Source organism: Anarrhichthys ocellatus, unplaced genomic scaffold (genome assembly GCF_004355925.1).
Source record: "Anarrhichthys ocellatus isolate YVR2014 unplaced genomic scaffold, GSC_Weel_1.0 scaffold3, whole genome shotgun sequence".
Lineage (NCBI taxonomy): Eukaryota > Metazoa > Chordata > Actinopteri > Perciformes > Anarhichadidae > Anarrhichthys > Anarrhichthys ocellatus.
Window position 1 is genome coordinate 13,510,374 of NW_022280033.1, and position 20,691 is coordinate 13,531,064.

The 20,691-nt window shown below is 41.0% G+C and overlaps 3 protein-coding genes across 3 annotated transcripts; 2 read left to right on the top strand and 1 right to left on the bottom strand.

Moving 5' to 3' along the window:
• The first annotated feature begins 78 nt into the window (after positions 1-78).
• Positions 79-2,834, top strand: mrpl14 (mitochondrial ribosomal protein L14). Its single transcript, XM_031878545.1, has 3 exons — positions 79-145; positions 567-669; positions 1,553-2,834. Exons 2-3 carry the CDS (start codon positions 590-592, stop codon positions 1,917-1,919), a joined length of 447 nt encoding a protein of 148 aa, XP_031734405.1. The 5' UTR covers positions 79-145; positions 567-589; the 3' UTR covers positions 1,920-2,834.
• On the bottom strand, positions 1,979-10,535 carry LOC116400613 (calpain-1 catalytic subunit-like). Its single transcript, XM_031878533.1, has 22 exons — positions 10,395-10,535; positions 8,313-8,559; positions 7,712-7,781; positions 7,504-7,622; positions 7,281-7,414; positions 7,013-7,181; positions 6,789-6,872; positions 6,608-6,693; positions 6,402-6,476; positions 5,978-6,138; positions 5,704-5,876; positions 5,574-5,585; positions 5,120-5,331; positions 4,996-5,035; positions 4,813-4,878; positions 4,525-4,582; positions 3,991-4,055; positions 3,785-3,853; positions 3,622-3,700; positions 3,405-3,518; positions 3,252-3,310; positions 1,979-3,166 (listed from the first exon to the last, which is right to left on the bottom strand). Exons 2-22 carry the CDS (start codon positions 8,556-8,558, stop codon positions 3,140-3,142), a joined length of 2,118 nt encoding a protein of 705 aa, XP_031734393.1. The 5' UTR covers position 8,559; positions 10,395-10,535; the 3' UTR covers positions 1,979-3,139.
• A 3,583-nt stretch (positions 10,536-14,118) lies between these two features.
• Positions 14,119-20,594, top strand: LOC116399751 (calpain-2 catalytic subunit-like). The gene is made up of 21 exons (XM_031877140.1): positions 14,119-14,427; positions 14,736-14,805; positions 15,070-15,188; positions 16,044-16,177; positions 16,286-16,454; positions 16,551-16,634; positions 16,721-16,806; positions 16,895-16,969; positions 17,134-17,294; positions 17,379-17,548; positions 17,646-17,657; positions 17,810-18,021; positions 18,116-18,152; positions 18,413-18,478; positions 18,571-18,628; positions 18,717-18,781; positions 18,910-18,978; positions 19,076-19,154; positions 19,899-20,015; positions 20,106-20,164; positions 20,252-20,594. Exons 1-21 carry the CDS (start codon positions 14,191-14,193, stop codon positions 20,273-20,275), a joined length of 2,103 nt encoding a protein of 700 aa, XP_031733000.1. The 5' UTR covers positions 14,119-14,190; the 3' UTR covers positions 20,276-20,594.
• The last annotated feature ends 97 nt before the right edge of the window (positions 20,595-20,691 follow it).

Genomic DNA, 20,691 nt, shown 5'->3' on the forward strand with positions numbered 1-20,691 from the left:
TTTAGCGTTATACGCCATTACCGTGTCGTCTTCATTGTGTAGCTTCTATACTTGTCCATTTCTAGATTGTCCCCAGCGCGTTTATATGACGTTTGAGAAAGTAACAAACAACAAGCTAACTGGGGGCGGTAGCCGCTTTTTTGCGGTATGTCAGATACTCTTTTACAAATACAAACGGTTGACATTTAACAACATTCATCAAACCAAAGTACAGCTTATCATTTGCAGAGAGAAGTATTTATTTCTCATAAGTGAATGCATGTTGTGTTTATCAGCTAGCTCGGCTAAAGTCGGTTGGTCGCGTATTGCTGACGCGTCGCTTATGACATTGGCATGGAGCGTGAAATAAGGATTTAACAATATAGATATTTCATTCTTAATCCTTGATGCTTTTAACACAATTATTTCGGTATTAGTGTATTCGGGGAAAATACTACAAACAAAATGATTCTGCTTCGTTACTCGACTGATTGATGCCACGTGATTGTTAGCTAATGCTAGCGATATCTTTAGCAAGCCCTGTAGTAGCTTATTAGCTGATAACCATACATAACTTCTCTTTCTAGTTGCCACATCATTCGCTATAATTATGGCTCTCCACCTGCTGTCAAGATCCCTTACCGGGCTCCTTGCAGAGTCATCTTCAATGATTCAGCCAAGGACTTTTAGGTAAGTTATTGTAAATGTTACAGCCCGTTAAGACCTGACAGCTGTGTGGTCTGATTGTTTTTAACACATTTTATTTAAGTTGTTAAACCGACTCAGATCGATGAACAATATAGTGCCGCAGCCATAACTATAGCAGTGACATTCCTCAGCATAATGTTTGTTTATTGTAACTTAAAATGGATGTTTGACCTTCATTCTGCAAAATCATACATGCGCAGAGTTGAACACTAGAAGACTGTTTTTATGTTCACCTGCTGAAGGAGAAACGTTTCTCTGTGGTCACTTGAAATCTAACGTTAGTGTAAGACGTGGTTCTTCGCTTTAATACAGCCATGTCCTGCATCAGCCTTATAACTGCATCTATTAGTCTGAGGAAACCTGAAGCCTCTAATACACATTGCATACACACAAACACACACTGAGAATTAACTTTTTCAGTGTAGTAGGAGACATCTTGCGCCCAATATATAAACATTTTTGATAAAACGTAGAGTCTGGTTTATTCCATGGAGTTGTGCTTATAATAGTTGATACCAAGTTGATTTATTATTATCATTGTGTTTGAGCCCTATCGCACACAAATATTAAATATCTAAGCATTTCTTCTGGTTAGATATTACAGCTGTGGGCCGGAGCCAAATAATTTACAGTAGTGGGTGACCATAATACATCATTTTGATTAATTGATTAAACTTTATAACACACTTTATTCACTGTTTATGGAGCAGTCTCCAATGTTCATCCTAAGAAGCAACTTATTCTATCAAAGGGTGAAGTTTTGCTTTACCTCATAGAAAAGTAAGTTTCTTGCATGACTGCTGGGTCTCTGGAGGAGAGTTGTAGTCATCAAGCAATTCACTTCTTTTTTTTTTTGTCTATTCAGTGTGTCTGCTGTTGCAGCAGCCATTCAGAAAATGACAAGAGTGCGCGTTGTGGACAACAGCTCCCTTGGAAATACACCATGGCACCGCCCCCCGAGAGTTATCCATGTCTACACCAAGAACGGCGTAGGGAAAGTTGGTGACAGAGTGTTGCTTGCCATCAAAGGACAGAAGAAGAAAGCACTAATCGTTGGACACAAAATGCCTGGAGAACGCATGAGTCCACGCTTTGATTCAAACAATGTTGTTCTGATTGAGGACAATGGAAATCCTACAGGAACAAGGATTAAGGTCCCTTTACCCACACATCTACGTAAAGTGGACGGAGATTACTCGAAAGTCCTGGCAATTGCTAATTCATTTGTGTAATAACACAATTCTGTGCTGTGATTTGATATATACTGTATATTTCACATCTGCTTGGGGTTTATGAACATTTTACGATTGTATGTTTTCAATAAAGGGAGCATACACCCAGCCACAATTGTCTCTACAGTATTCTGTTGTCAATGTATGTAACGAGCTCGAGCCTTTGTCGACATGCTTGGCATTTCACGGAGGCCTCTCTGTGCTTACAATAAATATAACCTTTAGCTTAAAAGGCATAGCATATCAGCTTCTGGGGAAGTTTGAGCAGCCAAATGTGGGTCAAACTCATGTTATGAATACAATGAACAAACTGGGAAAGTATGAACCGTCAGGGTAATATTTTATTGAAGGCACAACATACATTTACGACACAAAACGCATAACGAGCATACTTTTAATCGCTGTTTATAAAATCATAGTGTGATTTATAAGGCATTAAGTATCATGTGATCCCTGTAAATGTTACTTGAGTGGACTGAAATATAGTACTTCTCACAAATGTGAGGCAACTTCAGTAGCATCTTCCTAAAACTAAATCCTCAGTGCAAAATAAAAACAAGTAAAGCTAAACAAAGTTCAGATGCTAAATTTCAACTTCAACTAAAGAAAAATAGTTGTGTAATATATTAACAGGCTAAACTTTACATTAGATCTGTACTGCCATCTACAGGTAAAATCATGGAACTACCAACTCAACACTGAGGTGTTCAATCTTATTAATCGTTCTGCTCTAAAATTAGGACAAAGTGGAAACATGAGTGCAGAGAAACTATAAAACATCACATTGTAAAGCATCATTACAGTAACAGGCTTCTTCAGATTTCTTCTATGTGTTCCTTGGCAGAACAGCTTTTAGTGAGTTTGAAATAATGAGAACAGTGAAATTGTTAGTGAATCAAATTGCAACAAGGCACATTATAGCTAGTGATTTTTGTCATGCACAGAGTCAGAGACATGCTGTTTTTACAGAGATGACAGATCAATGTGGCACACTGACTATTTCCTACTGCAGGTTTGCATAGTTTTCTAAAATTTGTCCGGGAGACACTTGGCTTGATTGGACTTTGCTTAATATTATACAGCTATATTTGTATTTTACGTACGCTGAGGTGTGATGTGTTAAAGGTCGCTAAGGTTGATGGATCATCAGTTCCCCGGGTTCGCAATTTGCAGGCACTGTGCCTTTACTCTATATCTCCCTCCAGCGAAGAAGGCCCTCTTCAACCACACATTGTCAGGTAAAGCCACTGGCAATACAAGAAATACAATTAGATAGACAGAACAGAAAGACTGACAGAATGTATTGAGATTTAGTTTTTAAACAGAACTCACCTCTGTGACATTCATTTCAGCCTCTCCTGATCCCTCCTTGTCAAACTGCTGGAAAGACCCTGTTAAAGTGTCACAATTAATACTTTTACGAGTATTCTTGTCTGCAAACCCACAGTATACATTTAGAATAGCATGTATTACATTAATACTCACTAAACATGGCTTCAAGCTTGACCAAGCAGCAGATGAAGTTGTCAAAGTCAACCATCTCGTTCTCTGCATACCGGGCTACCAGAATCTGGTTCAGTCTGTTATTCAGTTTAAAACCTACACAGGATGACAATGAAAATGAAAGGAAATGTTACACTTTATCATCTCTGAGTGCGTTTACAGCAAATCATTGTGGAAATTATGCTTAAGAGCATTATACCTGCTGCCTCCACAGCAAGACGCATCTCATATGAGCTCATGGCACCCGACTTGTCGAGGTCAAAATCTCTAAAAATGACCTGGAAGACAGAGAATAAAATGTTAATCGAAATTTAGAGAATCTAAGTGTGAATACTGTTCCTTTGACTTTGTTATTTATTTACCAGCCACTTTCGGATTTTGTTCCAGAGGATCTGGAACTCCACCAGCCCTAAACGAGCACTACCATCTTTCTGGTAAACGCGATGTCAAGGGGTGAAACCACATACAAACAATCACAAGCATGCTAAATGCATGTTTTATTTGTTTCTGATCAAATCAATGTAACAACATTTTTGATCCATTCCTGCCTGTTAACTCAAGAGGATACGTCCATCAGGTTGACCATGGTCCTGCATGACTCCATACTGAAGCCATCAGTCTTCAGATCTTTGTCTGAAACAGCAGAAACACTCGTCTGAAACAGTCTGGTCTACAAAGACACAGTGGCACAGAGGCCTTGTAATAGAGGCAGTCCAGGAAATAAATGGTCAACACCAGGGGTGTCAAACATACAGCCGAGGGCCAGAATCGGCCCGCCAAAGGGTAAATCCTGCCCACTGGATGACATTGTAAAGTGTAAAATTAGCTGAAAAGTCATTGATTCAAATTTTCAACGGAAATCTCAGGCTGTTCATGATCTGTTTTCTAAATGGATTGTTCATTAATTGTGAACGTTGTCAGAATGTACTTGTAATGTTTTACACTAAAAGAAAGAGAAAGATGTGCCCGTGACCTAAAATGAGTTTAACATCATGGTGAACACTCCACAGCAGAATGTAATACCGTAGTGGAAGATCTATTACTAGTATGTACATTTTCCAGTAGCTATGAATTGTAAACTGAAAATAAACAGAAAACTCACGCCTGGTGATGACTCTGTTCAGAATGGTCCGAAGCTCGTGAATAGAAATCTCCATGTCCTGAAAAAGCACAGAGGACAAGAAAAGAGAAAGAATGACTTGATTTACTTTATTTCCCCACCATAAACAAGGCGGATGCCATTTTGGATCTTTAGATGTTATCTAAAATACCACAATAATACTACTATTGCCATTAACAACATTATAATACATAAATCATTTGAGCAGTCTTAGCAAGTACAAATGCAAATAGAGATGCAAAACAAGACTGATCTGTTTTTCAGACTTACCTCTCCTGCTAGCTGGGCGAACATGGACTTAAAAGAGTCATCGATGTCGTCTTCAGTTATTTCATCCTATAGGAAACCACAAATACAAAAGGCTTTGGTTTACGATCAGGGTTCTAGTTATTTTCTAATATTCATAGAGAATAGTATGTAACATATTAGTTTTAGTGTCTTACTGATACGTACATCATCTCCTAAATCGGCAGAGATTTCATCATCCAGTTCTCTGCAATGGACAAAAACAAACATGAGATTACGTTATAAATACTTAAATCAACATTAAAATCACATGCAAAAAAAACCCACATACTCTGTTTCTGATTGCTTCTCAGTGAAGACTCTGAGGACGAAGTCAGCCTCCTTACTGGCCTCATAGGTGGAGGGGACGATGAGGTACTCTCCAGGGGGCAGACGGAGCCGCGTGCTCACCTCCCGCAGGTTGATGAAGGTCTCAGAGCGAGCGCACGATGAATGTTTCAAAAAGAAATCTTTCTTCAAATGGACATTCTGGCAGCCTCTGTACTATCGGCAGTAGGAAACAATACATAAGAGATGCAGGTGCATGATTTTATGTCAATTTAATTGAAATCATATATACTTTACACCATTTCACAAAGCATAACACAGTGTTTATTTTTAATTTCTAACTAATTTAAAACATGTTGAAATAGAATGAATATCTCAATCACGATGCAAGTGTGTGATTTTAATAAAAAGAATGTATGTGATGAACACAATGTTTTAGTAATCGATGCTCTGCCTACCTCTTCTGGAATCTGCACAAAAGAAGGGAAAAACAACATTAATGAGCTGAGGAAAAACTTAAAGTAATAATGTAATGTACTGTAACTATGAGAAGGGCAAAGGGACAGTACTGATTTTCTCTATTCTCACCTCATAAAGAGCAAAGCCAATCGTGTGCATGTCCTGACCATGGCGCCGATATCTGCGGCGGTCCTTCTGCATGAGAGCTACTAGAAAACTGCACGCCGCCTCACCATCCTCTGGGTCGTCATCATCCTCCTCCAGCAACGTGATCTTGTACTGAGGGTTGATCCAAAACGTGTCTGCACAGATGGTGCACTTGTGTTAGCCTGTTTCATAGTCTATGTCAGCATGTATACTTGAAAGGCTTTTTTTTTGTCTGTGACGTACGGTCGGGACTCACTGGGATTGTTCCTGCAGCCTCCGGCGGTGCTGCCTTTCCGCCACGCGCCGTAGAACTTGATGTTGTTCCAGTAGCCGAGACCTTCCTCACTCAAGGCATCAGGAGTCAAGTTACAGATCTCTAGCCGAGAAAACTGCGTCTTGAATTCACTGAAGGACATCCTGGAAGATCAAAATATGAGTTTAGGGTCAGAAAGCTGAATGCAACCTTTTTAGAAGAATAGTTTGACATTTTGGGATATATACGTATATACGCTCATTCCCTTTCTTGGCGAGAGTCAGGTGATTGAGTGGTATCAATCTTCTCATGTCACTCTCTGCAAGGAAGTGAATGGGTGTTTTTCCCAAAATGTCAAACTAGTCCTTTAAAATACCAACAGTACATAATATTGCTCTACGGTACAACAGCACCTGGGACATCTTACCAAAACTCCCCGTCTTCCATCTTCAGGTGCAGGTCCTCTTGTTCAGACGGGTCAATCTCATCCCATTCAGGAGAACTACACACAACAAGACAAATAGACCGGAATAAACGTTTAGAAAGAGATTTAACAGTCACAAAAGAAGACATTAACCAAACAAAAACAGGGATGGAAAAATACTCAGTACACAAAGACATTTATTAACTCACTTGTCACTCCAGGCACCAGTCCACTCCACCTGACCCCAAGGGTTACGTATTCGGATTAGGCGTTCCATGTTGCCGCGGAAATCAACCTACATAACGCACGGAGTTTATGGCCAACTTAAGACCATTAGTATTATTCATTAGGGTAACCGATTAAAGACAACAGAGTCATACACAGACAGACCTCCTTCAGTCCAGTGACAGAGTAGGCGTGGCCCTTCACAAGCTTCTTGAATGTAACAGCCTCCATGTCGAAGGCACTGGTGATCTGCAATAATATGAAAACATGATTACCGCATTGACTGGCACAGAATTAAATAGAAATGCTTTTGATGTTATTGGCTTTCTCAGGATGGCACAACATTGATCTGCCTGCCTTGGTGGCGTGCCAGCGTGCTCAGCACTCACATCGATGGAGCAGCCCAGCAGAGAGCCTCTCTCCAGGGCTTTGCCAATTATCCTGTGCAGATCTCTAGGAGCACTGCGGAGCTCGTACATCTCAGACACACCACCTGTGAAGTCCTCGAACCCTTCAGTGGTGCTTCCTCCGGACAGAGCCTCATAGGAGCCATTTAGCCTGAAGCCACAGTGAAAACACGCTTGTAACTTACAACTTCCTACTGCATACACTCACGCTGAATAATTTAATATCTGGGTAGGCTCTTTTAATACCTACTTAGCGTAAGCCTTCTCCAGGAGTGCACTCCAGAATTCATTGCCCTCAGCGGAATGGACAAACATGAGCTCGCCGTCTTTGACAGGCAGTCTGTCATCTATCACAACATCCACCCACTCGCCGAACTGCCAGAACTGCAACACAGAGCAATAATCAACAACTCCATCAACCTAAACTGCTTGCCTTACACTTGCTGTGCAGTGCATGGAAGATCTTGAAGTACCTGAAAGTGGAAGATTCCGGCATAATCATCTTGGAAGGACTGGCCATGAGGGACAACCCGATGAAGAAGCTTCTCATTCAGGGTGAGAGAGCCGATGGCTGCTAAGAGCCAGCAGTCGCCTGCAAGTGAGAAGAATCTAATTATCCAATTCTGTCTCGTTTTTTTTTTTTTTTTCAGGGCAGATTCAACATTAACAACAAGGGCTCACCCAGCGCTCCCTGACAGATGTCAGTTCTGGTAGCACCACCCACGATGAACTGAGGATCGTCGGTCAGTTCCTATGGAGAAATGAAATGTCTGGGTGACAATCAAATACGTCAAAGTCTCAGAATTCAGACTAGTCAACCGTTTCACGATCTGCTTTAAAAGGCAACCATCGCTATTCTTGCATCTACACGTCAACTTTCCTGTGTCTTAATGAAGCACTGTAAACAAATGTCGGGAGCGAGGGAGTGGTCAGGGAATGCCATGCGATGCCAACAGCTGCAGCGGCCCGAGAGGTTACTGTCCCTACTTGTCCTGTTCTGTCCGAGTTTGCAGACATGAACAAACACAATGTCATAGGATACGTCTGTTTATATGATATGTTTATCTGAGAGTCAGAACCACATGCTTGCTGTGGAGAACTGTTACATGAGCAGCTATCCAAAGAATGATGAGTGAGCTATTTCCACTTTATATCCAGCTTTAGGTCTGGAATCTGTGTCTTAAAAACATACTTTCATCTGTATGTGGGTGTAGAAAAAGTACATATGTTATCTTGTGTCCTACTATCAATATCGTTTCATGCATTAGTAGTCACCACTCACCGGGGGCCTCATCCACTCCACATCCTTAGTTTTGGAGGAATAGGGGGCGAGCTCCTTGAAACCTAAGGATGGAGGCTCAGCGGGGAAATAGGAGTCTTCAAACAAGCAGCCGGACTCCAAACATTCCTGCTTCAGTGCCTCGTAGTCCTGGTTGGAGAAGTGTACAGCCTGCTCCTTGGAGCCCATGCCTTCAGCTCGTAGCCTGTTGGCCTGTATGGTTGCAGATATCCCTCCGGTTGGATACATACTAGTGTGAGATAAAAATATGGGGCTGTGTGAGTATGCACAGTGCCGTCTATAAATAGCAGAGAGCTAATCGGCGACACACTCTTGTCTAAGGGTTACAACACAGCAATCAAGTGTGGGAGCGTGTGTGAAAAAAATGAATGTTCATACTGGTGATAAAGATTCTTTTATGCATTTCAGGTCCCTGGTACTCCATTTGTTCATTTATTGAATGTGTAGGTTTAGCAACCTGAGGGGATTTTACAGTCTACAATTAAAAACAACATGATGGGTATTTTAGCTGCCCTGAGAGTGGTGGGCCTGCATTGGTGGGACTTGTGACCTCAGTATTTCTAGTGTCCTGGCTACCGCCCTGCAACAGGCAAATCCTGCAACTAATAATTGTCATGTATAATAAAAGTAAATGCTCTGCAATGTAAATTTCAGTTAGAAGCCCAGCTGAGAAATAATAGACGTACAGAAAATATGAACAGACGAAAAGCTATTTCTGAGGGACGTGAGACAAGATAACACCTTAAACACAGCAAGCCCAGGAATAACAAAAGCACTTTGAAACATGATACCTTGTCTGTATGGGCAGGCTGAGAGGGAGAATGAGACAAAAAAAAAAAAAGAGGGAGAGTGTGAGAGAAGGGTCATTCACCAAAGCTTTGGCTCAGATAAATATAAAGTGCTTTCTTCTTCAAATAATTTGGATCTGCACTGCAGAAGCTTGTGCAGCCCTAATGGACGTTAGTGTTCACCACTCAGCGGGGGTATCCTTCTCCTCCCTGAATGCACTTGCTTTTCTATGTCGGACAGTTTCACAACTTCCAGTCACGTCTCAAGTGAGGACATAATAGCTTTGTGGGGAAACCAGGGGATAAAAAGAACCAAATATGCTGGCTGTTTGTTAGATTAAACGTTTTTACTTGGCTATCCCCATCTGAATCTGTGAAGAAGTAAAAACGGGGACATTGGATGATCTTTTATATTACACTGCTCAACTGGACAAGAATCCTAATGAGCTCAGTTCAGTTAACAGTCAAGTAAGAGGGTAAAACTTGGATGAGTGGTGAGAGACCGGGAGAATCCATGAGCAAAAAAATGACTGAGTTTAGTTTAAATAAATAAAAGAAGGATGTGTTGCTGTGCAAAACTGGCTATGCATTTGATAGGAACAATTCTGCAGGCAAGGACATTGTTTATAGAACTACCCCCCTTGCACCCTGAGGCCTCTCATGGGTTTAGAGACTGCAGGAATGTCCCTCTGCTCTGTCTAACAGCGAGACAGAGACTACTGCTGGCCAATGACCAAAAGGATACATCTATTCTTCACGTTAGGGAAAAGCTGAGCCATGCATTCCTGTGTTGATGATGTCATCTAAAGGACTTCAACCTCAACAAAGCCCTAAAACAACCATGTCTGTCTGTCAAACACTGGCGTCCCCACCACCCTCAAACAGACAGAAGCATGCTGCACATATGTTGGCTGCTTTGTGAATTCATAGGCCTGTTACTTGCAAAAGTCACAGCATGTCACGCAGGCTTAGATTGTTTACAGCACCTGTTCAGCAGTACAAGCAGGCCTGTCTTTTTATGCGATCATGCCCGCAGCCTGCCACAATACATATGTTTACAACACAATCACACTCATTTTACACTGGATGTCAGAGCTGAATTAAATCTGTGTGCCTGAATATGACAGCTGTCACTGTGTCGACTCTTATTAGTGCTACACTAGTTTACTAAATCACACAAACCGCACGGTGGCCTACACTACAATAAAACCATGAGACACCGTTAATCTCAATATGGCTAAATTAACACGTTCAGCGAAAGAAAGAAAAAACTCACCGCCGATTTCAAGGCAATTTACGGCTCCTTCAAATCAGGTCCGATAGTGATAATTGTATAAATCTGTGAAAGGGGGCAGTGGTTTAGTAGCCAGGAGCGCAGGTCCAGGTCCAGGTCCAGCCCTCTCCGCTGCACACAGTACAGGATAGACCAGCCCCTACAGGAGGAGGGGCCACCGCTCTCACCCAGCCAGCACCCCCACACTCTGCGGCTAGAGGCGCTGAAGACAGCGGGGATCAAATCAAATACATGCTGTTCAGAGGTAGATAGTGTTAGGAGGTAGATAAAGATTAAAGTAAGACTGAAATTACAAACATCCTTTTAGAATATTGTAGCGTATAGCTTTCAATTCAGTTAAAAAAAAAGAATACATGCACAGTAATACAATAATAAACACTGTTATTCACACAGCTCAAACAATCAGAAGGCTATATGCCTGACAGCTATATTGTTCCGTTGGCAATAAATATATTAATGAATATTATATAAAATGACTAATATCGTATGCAAGATGTTATTATAGCTCTATGTGTTATGTTATGTCATGGCTTGTTGGTCATGGCACCATGTATACGATATACATGGAGCTATACTGTATGTATAAATGCATATGGGACACCAAATATATTTTGGTGGAAGGAATACATTTTCAATCAGAAAAAGTCCACTTCAATCCAAAGAAGTGACAGAATGTTAATATGTTATAAGAATACATATTTTCAAGATAATACACAGAGAAATTTACTTATAATGCCCATAAAAGTAGAGGTCATTATTTCAGGTTAAGTAAAGGTCAAAATGAATTTAACAAACAGAAACAAACTTCCTTTCCTACACAAATGTTACTTGGGTGAAATTAGTTTTTTATGTCAATCCTCTTGCAACCTGAAACAATTGGGTGTCACATAATGTGGAGTAACAATAAGGTCAAAGGTCACCCGAGGAGAGACAAATATTGCTACGGATGACAGTATCCTTTGTTTGGTTATATTGCAGCCAGGAGTTTGTGTTGTTCCATATAAACTATATTCAGAAAATGAAAGCGAATTTGAAATGTGATTGTAACGACGCACCGCCGTTACTTAGACCACGGATAGTGTGCGAGATAGGGTGTGATGGAGTCAAGGAACACACATGTTTATTGTATGTATTTATTGTGGGACTGTGGATGCTGGGAGCCATGTGCACAGCTAGGACACAAAGCTGGTCCTGTTGTTCTCCCTGCCAACAAACGGACAACTGCAGTCAGTGACAAAGTGATTAGACTTGACTGTAGTAAATGTCTATGTGGCAGAACATTATCGTGTATATATTGCAACAACTTACCTCTGCCTGTTTCCTCTTCCCAGGGTGTTCAGGCAAAATACTTCCCCGGGGGCTCGAGCACCCATTTATAGTTCTGGGAAATACTCACTTCAGGAAGCAGGTAGGGGGAAGTGAAAATAGGTGTTGCTGTGTTTAGTTAGATAAATGATGGTGTTTATTATTTACTTTATTTATAGGAATTCTAATTAGTTGTTCATTATTATAGATACTTGTGGTGTGGGTAAAATCTGGTAAATATTTATTCGACATATATGTATGCATATACTTACCCGTAGATGTCAGGGCTGGTCCAATTAGCTGGACCAGGTGTGTATATAAGGGCCTCATTTTTGTTTGTGTGGGGAGTAGTGAAGGCAACTAGATACTGGTGTCAATGTTGGTGCGATGGTCGACCTTTTAAAAATAAAAGAAGCATCTTCTGAAACTACTCTGGACTTCTGAACTCTTCATTTGCCTCCATGGCCACTCGGGCATGTTTACAGTGATATTTGTTGAAAGGTTAAGTAGAACATGACTGGTACTCCTAAATGTTGCTTGAAAGTCAGTGTATAAGTTTATAGAATCAAAATGAAAGTGACAATCTTACTGTCAGTCGTTCCCTCAACAAAAAGCCAGTGGGATTCTTCCGTTTGATTTAGGATTATTGCAGAAAATAAGCTCTGTGGCAAACAAATGTTTATGCTACTTACACGTTCAGCAAAATACTCTTCACAAATGAACACCACTTTTAGGATTTTTGAAGCGTGAATGCAATCGACAAAAGTAAAAAGCAACAGTAAATGCATAATTAATCATTTGTAATGCCACATAAGACCTGTAACCATGCACTCTATCAATACTGGCATTACAGTATAGCAATAGTGAAGCAGACAGATATAAATCATGATAGAAGGCTGTTTGTAATGGCTTTTACGACATTACAACTCATCATAAGCTTTCATTACAGTGTTACTGATGTTCTCAATGCTGATCCGTCACTGACTACCAGCAGTTGTTGTTCAGTATGTCAGCAAACTGCCTCAAAACATCAATAAACAAGAACGTCAAGAAGAATTGTTTTATTTTTATTTTTTTGTGCTTGGCCTACATTTTCAATTAAATGTGTACTTGTATGAATGAAACAACTAATGTCCCTTTTGTGTGTCTCGTGAAAAGAGGAGGGGTTATAATTGGCACTCATTTGTCATGTCAATGTTTACAAACAAGGTTGTGTGCACACAGCATTCATTGGTTTACGACCTACCCTCGCTCCAGCTTCCCACAATAGGCAGTGTGGATAACCTCAGAATTGTTATCCAGGAGGGTACTCCATTATGTCCATTGGGTGTGGAAGGTTGGCTCTTGGAAATATGGCTCATGTCTGGTACAGAAGCATCAATATCAGCTTGGAAATCGAGAAAAGTCCAGTTAGTCTGCAGAAAGTATTCTGTTTTTGTGTCTATATAAGATTGTGTAAGTCAGAGACAATTTTATTTCTGCTGTTGATCTGTCTTCTTTGCTTGAGCAGTAACACACACTGCTTGTGCAGCTCATCGCGTTTACCTCCGCGCTGGATCAGAAGCAGCCACTCTGCACCTCCAGCACTGCTGATGGTCTTTTCTGTTTTCCATTCTGAGGTAATCTAAACAAGGGTGGATTCACTACCGTTAACTACCTTGTGTTCATATCCTTGATATGTGGTGCTTCTGAGGCTTACAGAACAAACAGTGTTGATTTCAGCAGCTGAAACAGCAGTGTAGCTCCGAATAAACCAGTTGATCAGCCACCGATAAACTGTTTGACTGAGGATCAGCTTTGTCTGTACTCAGCATAGAGGATGTAAGTACAGAATAAGGATATGAGGATGATATGAGAGCACAGTGCATGTGTTTCAAAGCAGACTGGACCTGGCAGAAGCCCCCCAGGCTCAGTGTTGCAATGTCATTTACATCCCATTCTTATTCTTGCTCAACATGACACTTGCTTGATTCCATGTGTTTAAGCTTCCCTTTCACAACTCTCAGCGGTAAGCACTACCTTTAATCCCTTCCAATAACACCTGAACCTTTTTCTTTTATTTTTTTGATCACTTCGATGCTATAAATCAAGCTATGTGTTTATGTCCTCTACTTTTGGTATGTACCCATCAGTAAGTCAGAGACAATAAATACATTGCCCACCTCACACACACACACACACACACACACACACACACATTCAAAATGAGGCAATGACAGTGGAGCTTCAATTTGCCTTTAGGCGTGTCCTTGTTTGTATTTCTTCTGTGGCCACAGCAGATTTGCTTAGGGTTGCTGCTGTCTGTTTGTGATCCCAGCCAAACCTCCCCTCACCTGTGGGAGCTATAAAGGAGGATGGGACAAAGGCCCGTCTGGATTGTCCTCAGCTGGGGGAAGGTCAGCTCACAAGACAACACAACTCACAAAGAGGGAAATCATCATCCAGGGAGTCTACATACACTTGAGAGGCGAGGATGACATCCACGGCAGATCGACTGGCCCATCAGAAGAAGAGAGAAGAAGGCATTGGCACGAACCAGAAAGCGGTGAAGTACTCCAAGCAGGATTATGACACTCTGCGCCAGCAGTGTCTGGAGAGTGGACGCCTGTTTGAGGACAACTGCTTTCCAGCTGAGCACAAATCGCTGGGCTACAATGAGCTGGGACCATACTCATCCAAAACCAGGGGTGTTGTTTGGAAAAGGCCAATGGTAAGAATCCACTGAGAAGAAGCAGACAGCAATGAAATACTACTACTATTTACACTAAAATATTTGTCAGTGATGTGTCAGAGACTATTGTAACTATTTCTTTTACTGAATTGCATAAATTTCTTCTTTTTAAATCAAGGATTGCGGAAGGAATAGTAGAAAACACTATATTAAAAAAAGGAGCCGTAACTTGTTGGATCAGAGCAAGACTCACTAAATGTTTTTTTCTTCTACCATCTCAGCAGTGTGATACAGGACAATCCAAGGTTCATGTTTAACTTTTTGTGATTGTCTGGTGCTCTTTATAGGAGCTGTGCTCAAAGCCAAAGTTCATTGATGGTGGGGCAACGAGGACAGACATTTGCCAAGGAGCTCTAGGTAAGTGAGGGGAAAGAGGATGGATGAATGACTTTTAATGAACAGATGGACAGATGGATGAATGATGGGGTGCTTTGGTTTTAGAAGGGAACTACAAACATCCCTGGACCGAACCCTCCACCCATTCTGCCCACTAAGCCTGTAAGAGGGAATTATGACAGACGTGGTTTGATGGCACATGCTGTTTACATCACTGTTGCTGTAAGCAACATGAATGCCACATATTGCTCAATCTAAGACCATGTCTCTGTTCTTAATGTACAGGTGACTGCTGGCTTCTGGCTGCTATAGCCTCTCTGACTCTTGACCAGCGGATCCTGGCTCGCGTGGTGCCCCATGGACAGAGTTTCACCGACGGTTATGCAGGGATATTTCGCTTCCAGGTCAGACCAAGGCCTTTCTCATATGACCAATAACTCTGACCTTCCAGGTTTTTTGCTTTCTTTTCCTTTTTCTTCTTTCTTTCATTGTTTTTTTTCTTGCCATGTCCGACCATAGAACGATGACTTTCTCTAATGGAAACTTGTACACTGGTGTAGGGCAATCCAAAATACTAAAGTACAGCAAAATACAAAGATCCATCTGATCCATCGAATCTCAATCGCAATAAATGAGTCAATGCTACAAACATGTTCTACTTGTTCACCTGCAAAGCTGATCAACACTTCACCATATGTAAAAGACTGTATCTTGTAACAGTCCTTCCAGCACCACCAACAGTTAAAAGTTGAGTAGAGCTGCATAAATAAAGATCCAGCAAATTTGAACTAATACAACAAACAGCGCCCCAGTGCTTCACGACAAACGCTTTGTGTCAATATCTACATTTGTGTTTGATGCCAATTTTAAAGCCGTTATTGCATGCAGTGTGACACGCAGAGCACAAAACAACATTATCCAAGAATCACACATTTGTCTTGCATAAACCAAGCCAGAAATCTAAGTGTAGTTATGGATTCAGACCTCAACCTGAACAGCCAGATCAAGACAATTACACAATTAACAATCTTACACTGCTTTTTAGTGTTTTAATGACTGTTTTTAATTGTTTTTAAATCTCCTTTTCTTTTGCCGTATGTTTTGATGCTTTTAATGGTTTTATGTGAAGCACTTTGAATTGCCTTGATGTTGAAATATGCTATACAAATAAACTTGCCTTGCCTCGCATCGCCTTGCCTTGCATGAGTCGTAAATGTATTTGAAATGGAGTTTTCTGATGTGAATATTTTTCTTCTCAGTTCTGGCAGTTTGGTGACTGGGTGGATGTGGTGGTCGATGACCGTTTACCCACCAGAGATGGAAAGCTTCTGTTTGTTCATTCAGCGGAGGGCTCAGAGTTTTGGAGCGCACTGATGGAGAAGGCCTACGCCAAGTACAGATTGTTCCCCTTGTATCCTTTGCTTCATTGAAATGTTAATGCAGTCAAAATTTATAAATATATAGTTGGTCAAATCTGTCCACATCCCTCTGCGTCTGACAGGGTGAATGGCTGCTATGAGGCCCTGTCAGGAGGAAACACTATTGAGGGTTTTGAGGACTTCACAGGAGGGATTGCAGAAGGATACACCTTAGACAAAGCTCCAACGCAGCTTTTCCACATCATGCAAAGGGCCCTGAGCCTGGGTTCACTGCTGGGTTGCTCTATAGATGTAAGTCTTATTTTCATACTGATTTGCATGCTGACCTGCAAGCAAACACGCCAACAGTACTGACATGATCTAAGTGTTTGTTCTTGGTGTTTTCAGATCACCAGTGCCAATGATTCAGAGGCAGTTACAGCTCTGAAACTTGTCAAGGGACATGCATACTCAGTCACTGGTGCAGAGGAGGTATACAATTTATCTAAACTGTCATCAATAAGCTATTTTTACTGCATGCAAATTATGTTTCCCACTGTTGTTGCTCTCTCTCCCAGGTTCATTTTCGAGGCAGGCCGATTCAGCTGGTCCGCATCAGGAACCCATGGGGTCAGGTGGAGTGGACTGGGCCTTGGAGTGATGGGTAAAAAATTACATTCTAGATCCATTAACCATTAGCTACCATTGTTTACTTCTAGGATTTTCCTAAAAGCATGTTAAATCCCAATTAGATCCAGTGAATGGAGGCACGTCAGTGAAGATGAGAAATCAAAGTTGTACCATGTGGCTGACAATGGAGAATTCTGGTAAATCCATTGTCTTTAACCTTTCCTTTACATGTCAATAAACATAGTATTGTAGATATTTTGTTGATGCTGGAATATGGATTGATAATGTCCTACAACACCGAAGGAACTATAAAGGCTCAGAACACAACGTTCTTTATTGAGAAAAGTGTTCCTCTACTCAGGATGTCCTATTCAGACTTCATCAAGCAGTTCTCCAATCTGGAGATCTGTAACCTGAGCCCAGACACGCTCATGAGTGATGATGTGGGCCACTGGAACAACTACCAGTACGAAGGGATGTGGAGGGTCGGATCCACTGCTGGCGGCTGCCGCAATAACCCAGGTATAAAAGAAACCATGTGTATGTTTGAGCTACAACTTCCGTTACACTCCGTCATGTAAAGGATTATACTTTTGTGTGTTCCAGCCACATTCTCATCCAACCCTCAGTTTGTGGTGCGTCTGGAGAATGTGGATGATGATCCTCTGGATGGTGAGGATGGGTGCACCTTACTGGTTGGGCTGATGCAAAAGGATGGACGACGGCAGAAGAGGCTCAAGCGCAACCTTGAACCCATTGGCTTTGCCATTTATGAGGTGTCTATGAATAATGTAATATATATTATATGAAATTAGTGCTCTGTATTTTACCTGATTTTCTGAAATACTTCTTCTGTCTGTTTCCTTTTTACAGGTCCCAGACCAGGTCTGTATTTGTACTGTCACGTGCCGGCATCGATCCCTTGCGTGCAAAATAAACACAAGTGTGTCACAAGGGTTTCTCGATTGCATTCTGCATTTCTGGGTAGCTGTGTGACGTTCCAGTAATAAACAACATTTTCTCCTGTTAATCTCCAGTACAAAGGCTGCAGCAATGTTCACCTAGGTCCAGACGTCCTGCTGCGACAGAGAGCTGTGGCTATGAGCAGCAGATTCATCAACGTGCGGGAAGTGTGCGACCGCTTCAAACTTCCTCCAGGAGAATATGTGATAGTTCCCTCGACCTTCGATCCTCACAAGAAGGGCAGCTTTATTCTCAGGGTGTTCTCAGAGAAACAGGCCGCAACCAGGTATCTGTATTACAGTAACTTAAAGATCGACTGACATCTATAGGGTATTGTGGAGAGAGTGTGCTCAAGCGTTGCATTTTTTTTATCTTTTCAGTCCAATGCAGGTGGACATCAAAGCTGAAATAGAGGAGGTAAGGCAACCCACAGAATAATAATAAGCTGCTCTTGCATGCATTGATAAATGGTTAGTCCCTTTTTTAAGACATTCTTTTATTTCCAATTTAGAACTGAGATTGAAGGAAATATGTCACAATTATTTTTTAAATGCTTATTGCTTCATGTTTAACATACAGTGTGTTACATTTATCATTCACCGATATCTACGAAAAGGCCTAAAATTTGCTTCTATTTGGCATTAGTGACTAGACTTATCTGTGTCTCCCTCTCCCAGGAGGAAGTGTCTGAGAGCGATGTGGATCCTCAATTCAAGAAGCTCTTCAGGCAGATTGCTGGCAATGTAGGTGGAGCAACATGAGAACTGATTGTAAGTAAAATCAAAAATTGGATTACAAAGTTAAAAACAAGTTATAATGTGCATTTTTCAAACAGGACATGGAGGTTTCGGTCTTTGAACTGGTGACAATTCTGAACCACGTTGTCTCTCATCGTGAGTACATTGAACTCTGACATATATTGACGTTTGGCCTCTTTTACTTTCAAGTTGCAACTAGCTATGTTTTGTCACTTTTTTGCAGGGTCTGATATTAAGACAGATGGCTTCAGTCTTCAGACAGGTCGCCTTATTGTCAGTCTGCTGGATGTATCCTATTTAAGCATTGCATTGTCCTCCCTTTTGGGATCTGGGTGCATTATAACTATGGAATATGTGAACAATAAGTTAAATTAATAATTCAGGATGAGCTTTTTATAAACCTTAGCATTCCTCAGAAAGATGAAAGTGCCATGTTGGGATTGATGGAGTTCCACTTGCTGTGGAGCAAAATCCAGAAATACCTGGTAAGCTTTGATTTATGCGGTTTGAAATGAGCGTTGGCCATGTTGGAATTAAGGTATGTATCTGGTAACACAACACATGTTTGCCTGGGTCATATAGGAGATCTTCAAACATTTTGACAAAGACAACTCTGGCACCATGAGCTCCCACGAGATGAGAGGTGCAACCACTGCAGCAGGTAACAAACATCATCACGTGAGGAATCTCATACAATAAAAACCATCAAATATCTGCATTAAACTAACACTGACACATGGTTTTAAATTATGACAGCCATGTCATGTACAAATCAAAAGGCAAATGATTCCCATTTTATTATTGCCTCACCTCTTCTGAAATGCCTCGATGCAAAACTAACATCCACTGCAAGTATCGTTTTATGGCTTGAAATTCAGTAATAATGTTTGCTTTCCTGATACATATCGAAATGAGCTTTTTAGATATATTGCCTGCAGGCTTTAGTTATCTTTGAACAGAGTGGGCCACTGTAGTTGACATACATGTTTACCAAGTTATGAGACATGTATTAAAAATATATGGCTTTATAAAACACATTACTGACCACTGAGCCCTGCAGGAACAAATAGCAGCATGTTGTCCCAGCTGGTGTGTGTGAGTGTGTGTGTGTGTGTGTGTGTGTGTGTGTGTGTGTGTGTGTGTGTGTGTGGCAGACTTGAAAAGCCAGTTAGAGGACTCCCTCCCTGCGCATAGATTTTGTTCATGTACTGTAGACTTCACTGCAGAAACAAAAGAAGTGGGCGAGGCTGTGTAACTTAATTAACTCTTCTATTATCACCCTGCTAATATCTGATAACGTTTCAAAACTATCCTTCACCAGGATCAGAAATAATACACCTCTATGAAACTGATCTGACATGCTAACAGGAGACGATGATAAGTGACGGCTATTTTTCTTCCCCAGGCTTCCAAGTCAACGTTTTTGTGTTGCAGTCCATTGTCAATCGCTATGCCGATGCTCAGTATGCCATAGACTTTGACAGTTTTGTAGGCTGTCTCATTAAACTGGAAATGCTCTTCAGTAAGTGTCAACAAACACAACAAGTATTTCTCATATTTATCTGTAGGCATGTTCACATTACCTGAATTTATATTTCTGTCTCTCAACCAGAAATCTTTAAGGCTCTGGAGAAAGCTGGCACAGGGAAGATGGAGCTGGATATTCAGCATGTGTGTGAGAGACAAACAAAAAGCTGCTGGTTTTGTCGGCACTTCTGGATTACACAACTCCTTATATAATTATGTTTCCTCTTACAGTGGCTGTGCCTGGCGATCTACTGACTCTGGGGACAAGGCAAGGAAGGACCCTCTCTTGATAACTGCAGGAAGATTAACTATACATTTATTTCATTCACACAATTTTTATTCTTTATTGTCACAAATTAAGTAAATCCAATGTAAAAGACATTTCATATTCACATGTTCCAAATGCTCAAAAAGGTCTAAAATATATTTATACATTTAAATGATATTTGCTGGACATATACATGGCGATATGTTGCATCACTCACATGTGTTATTCCATTTATTTGAAATAGCTCCTTTCTTAGATTTTTGGTGCAGTGATTTTAATGCCAAAACTTCTGTCAAATGATCGAAAATAAAGAAACTATGAAACTATGGCCTCTGGACTTTTATAAAATCTTGCACATATCCGACAAATTCAAATGGTTAAAGTAGTCTTACTCCGAGCTATA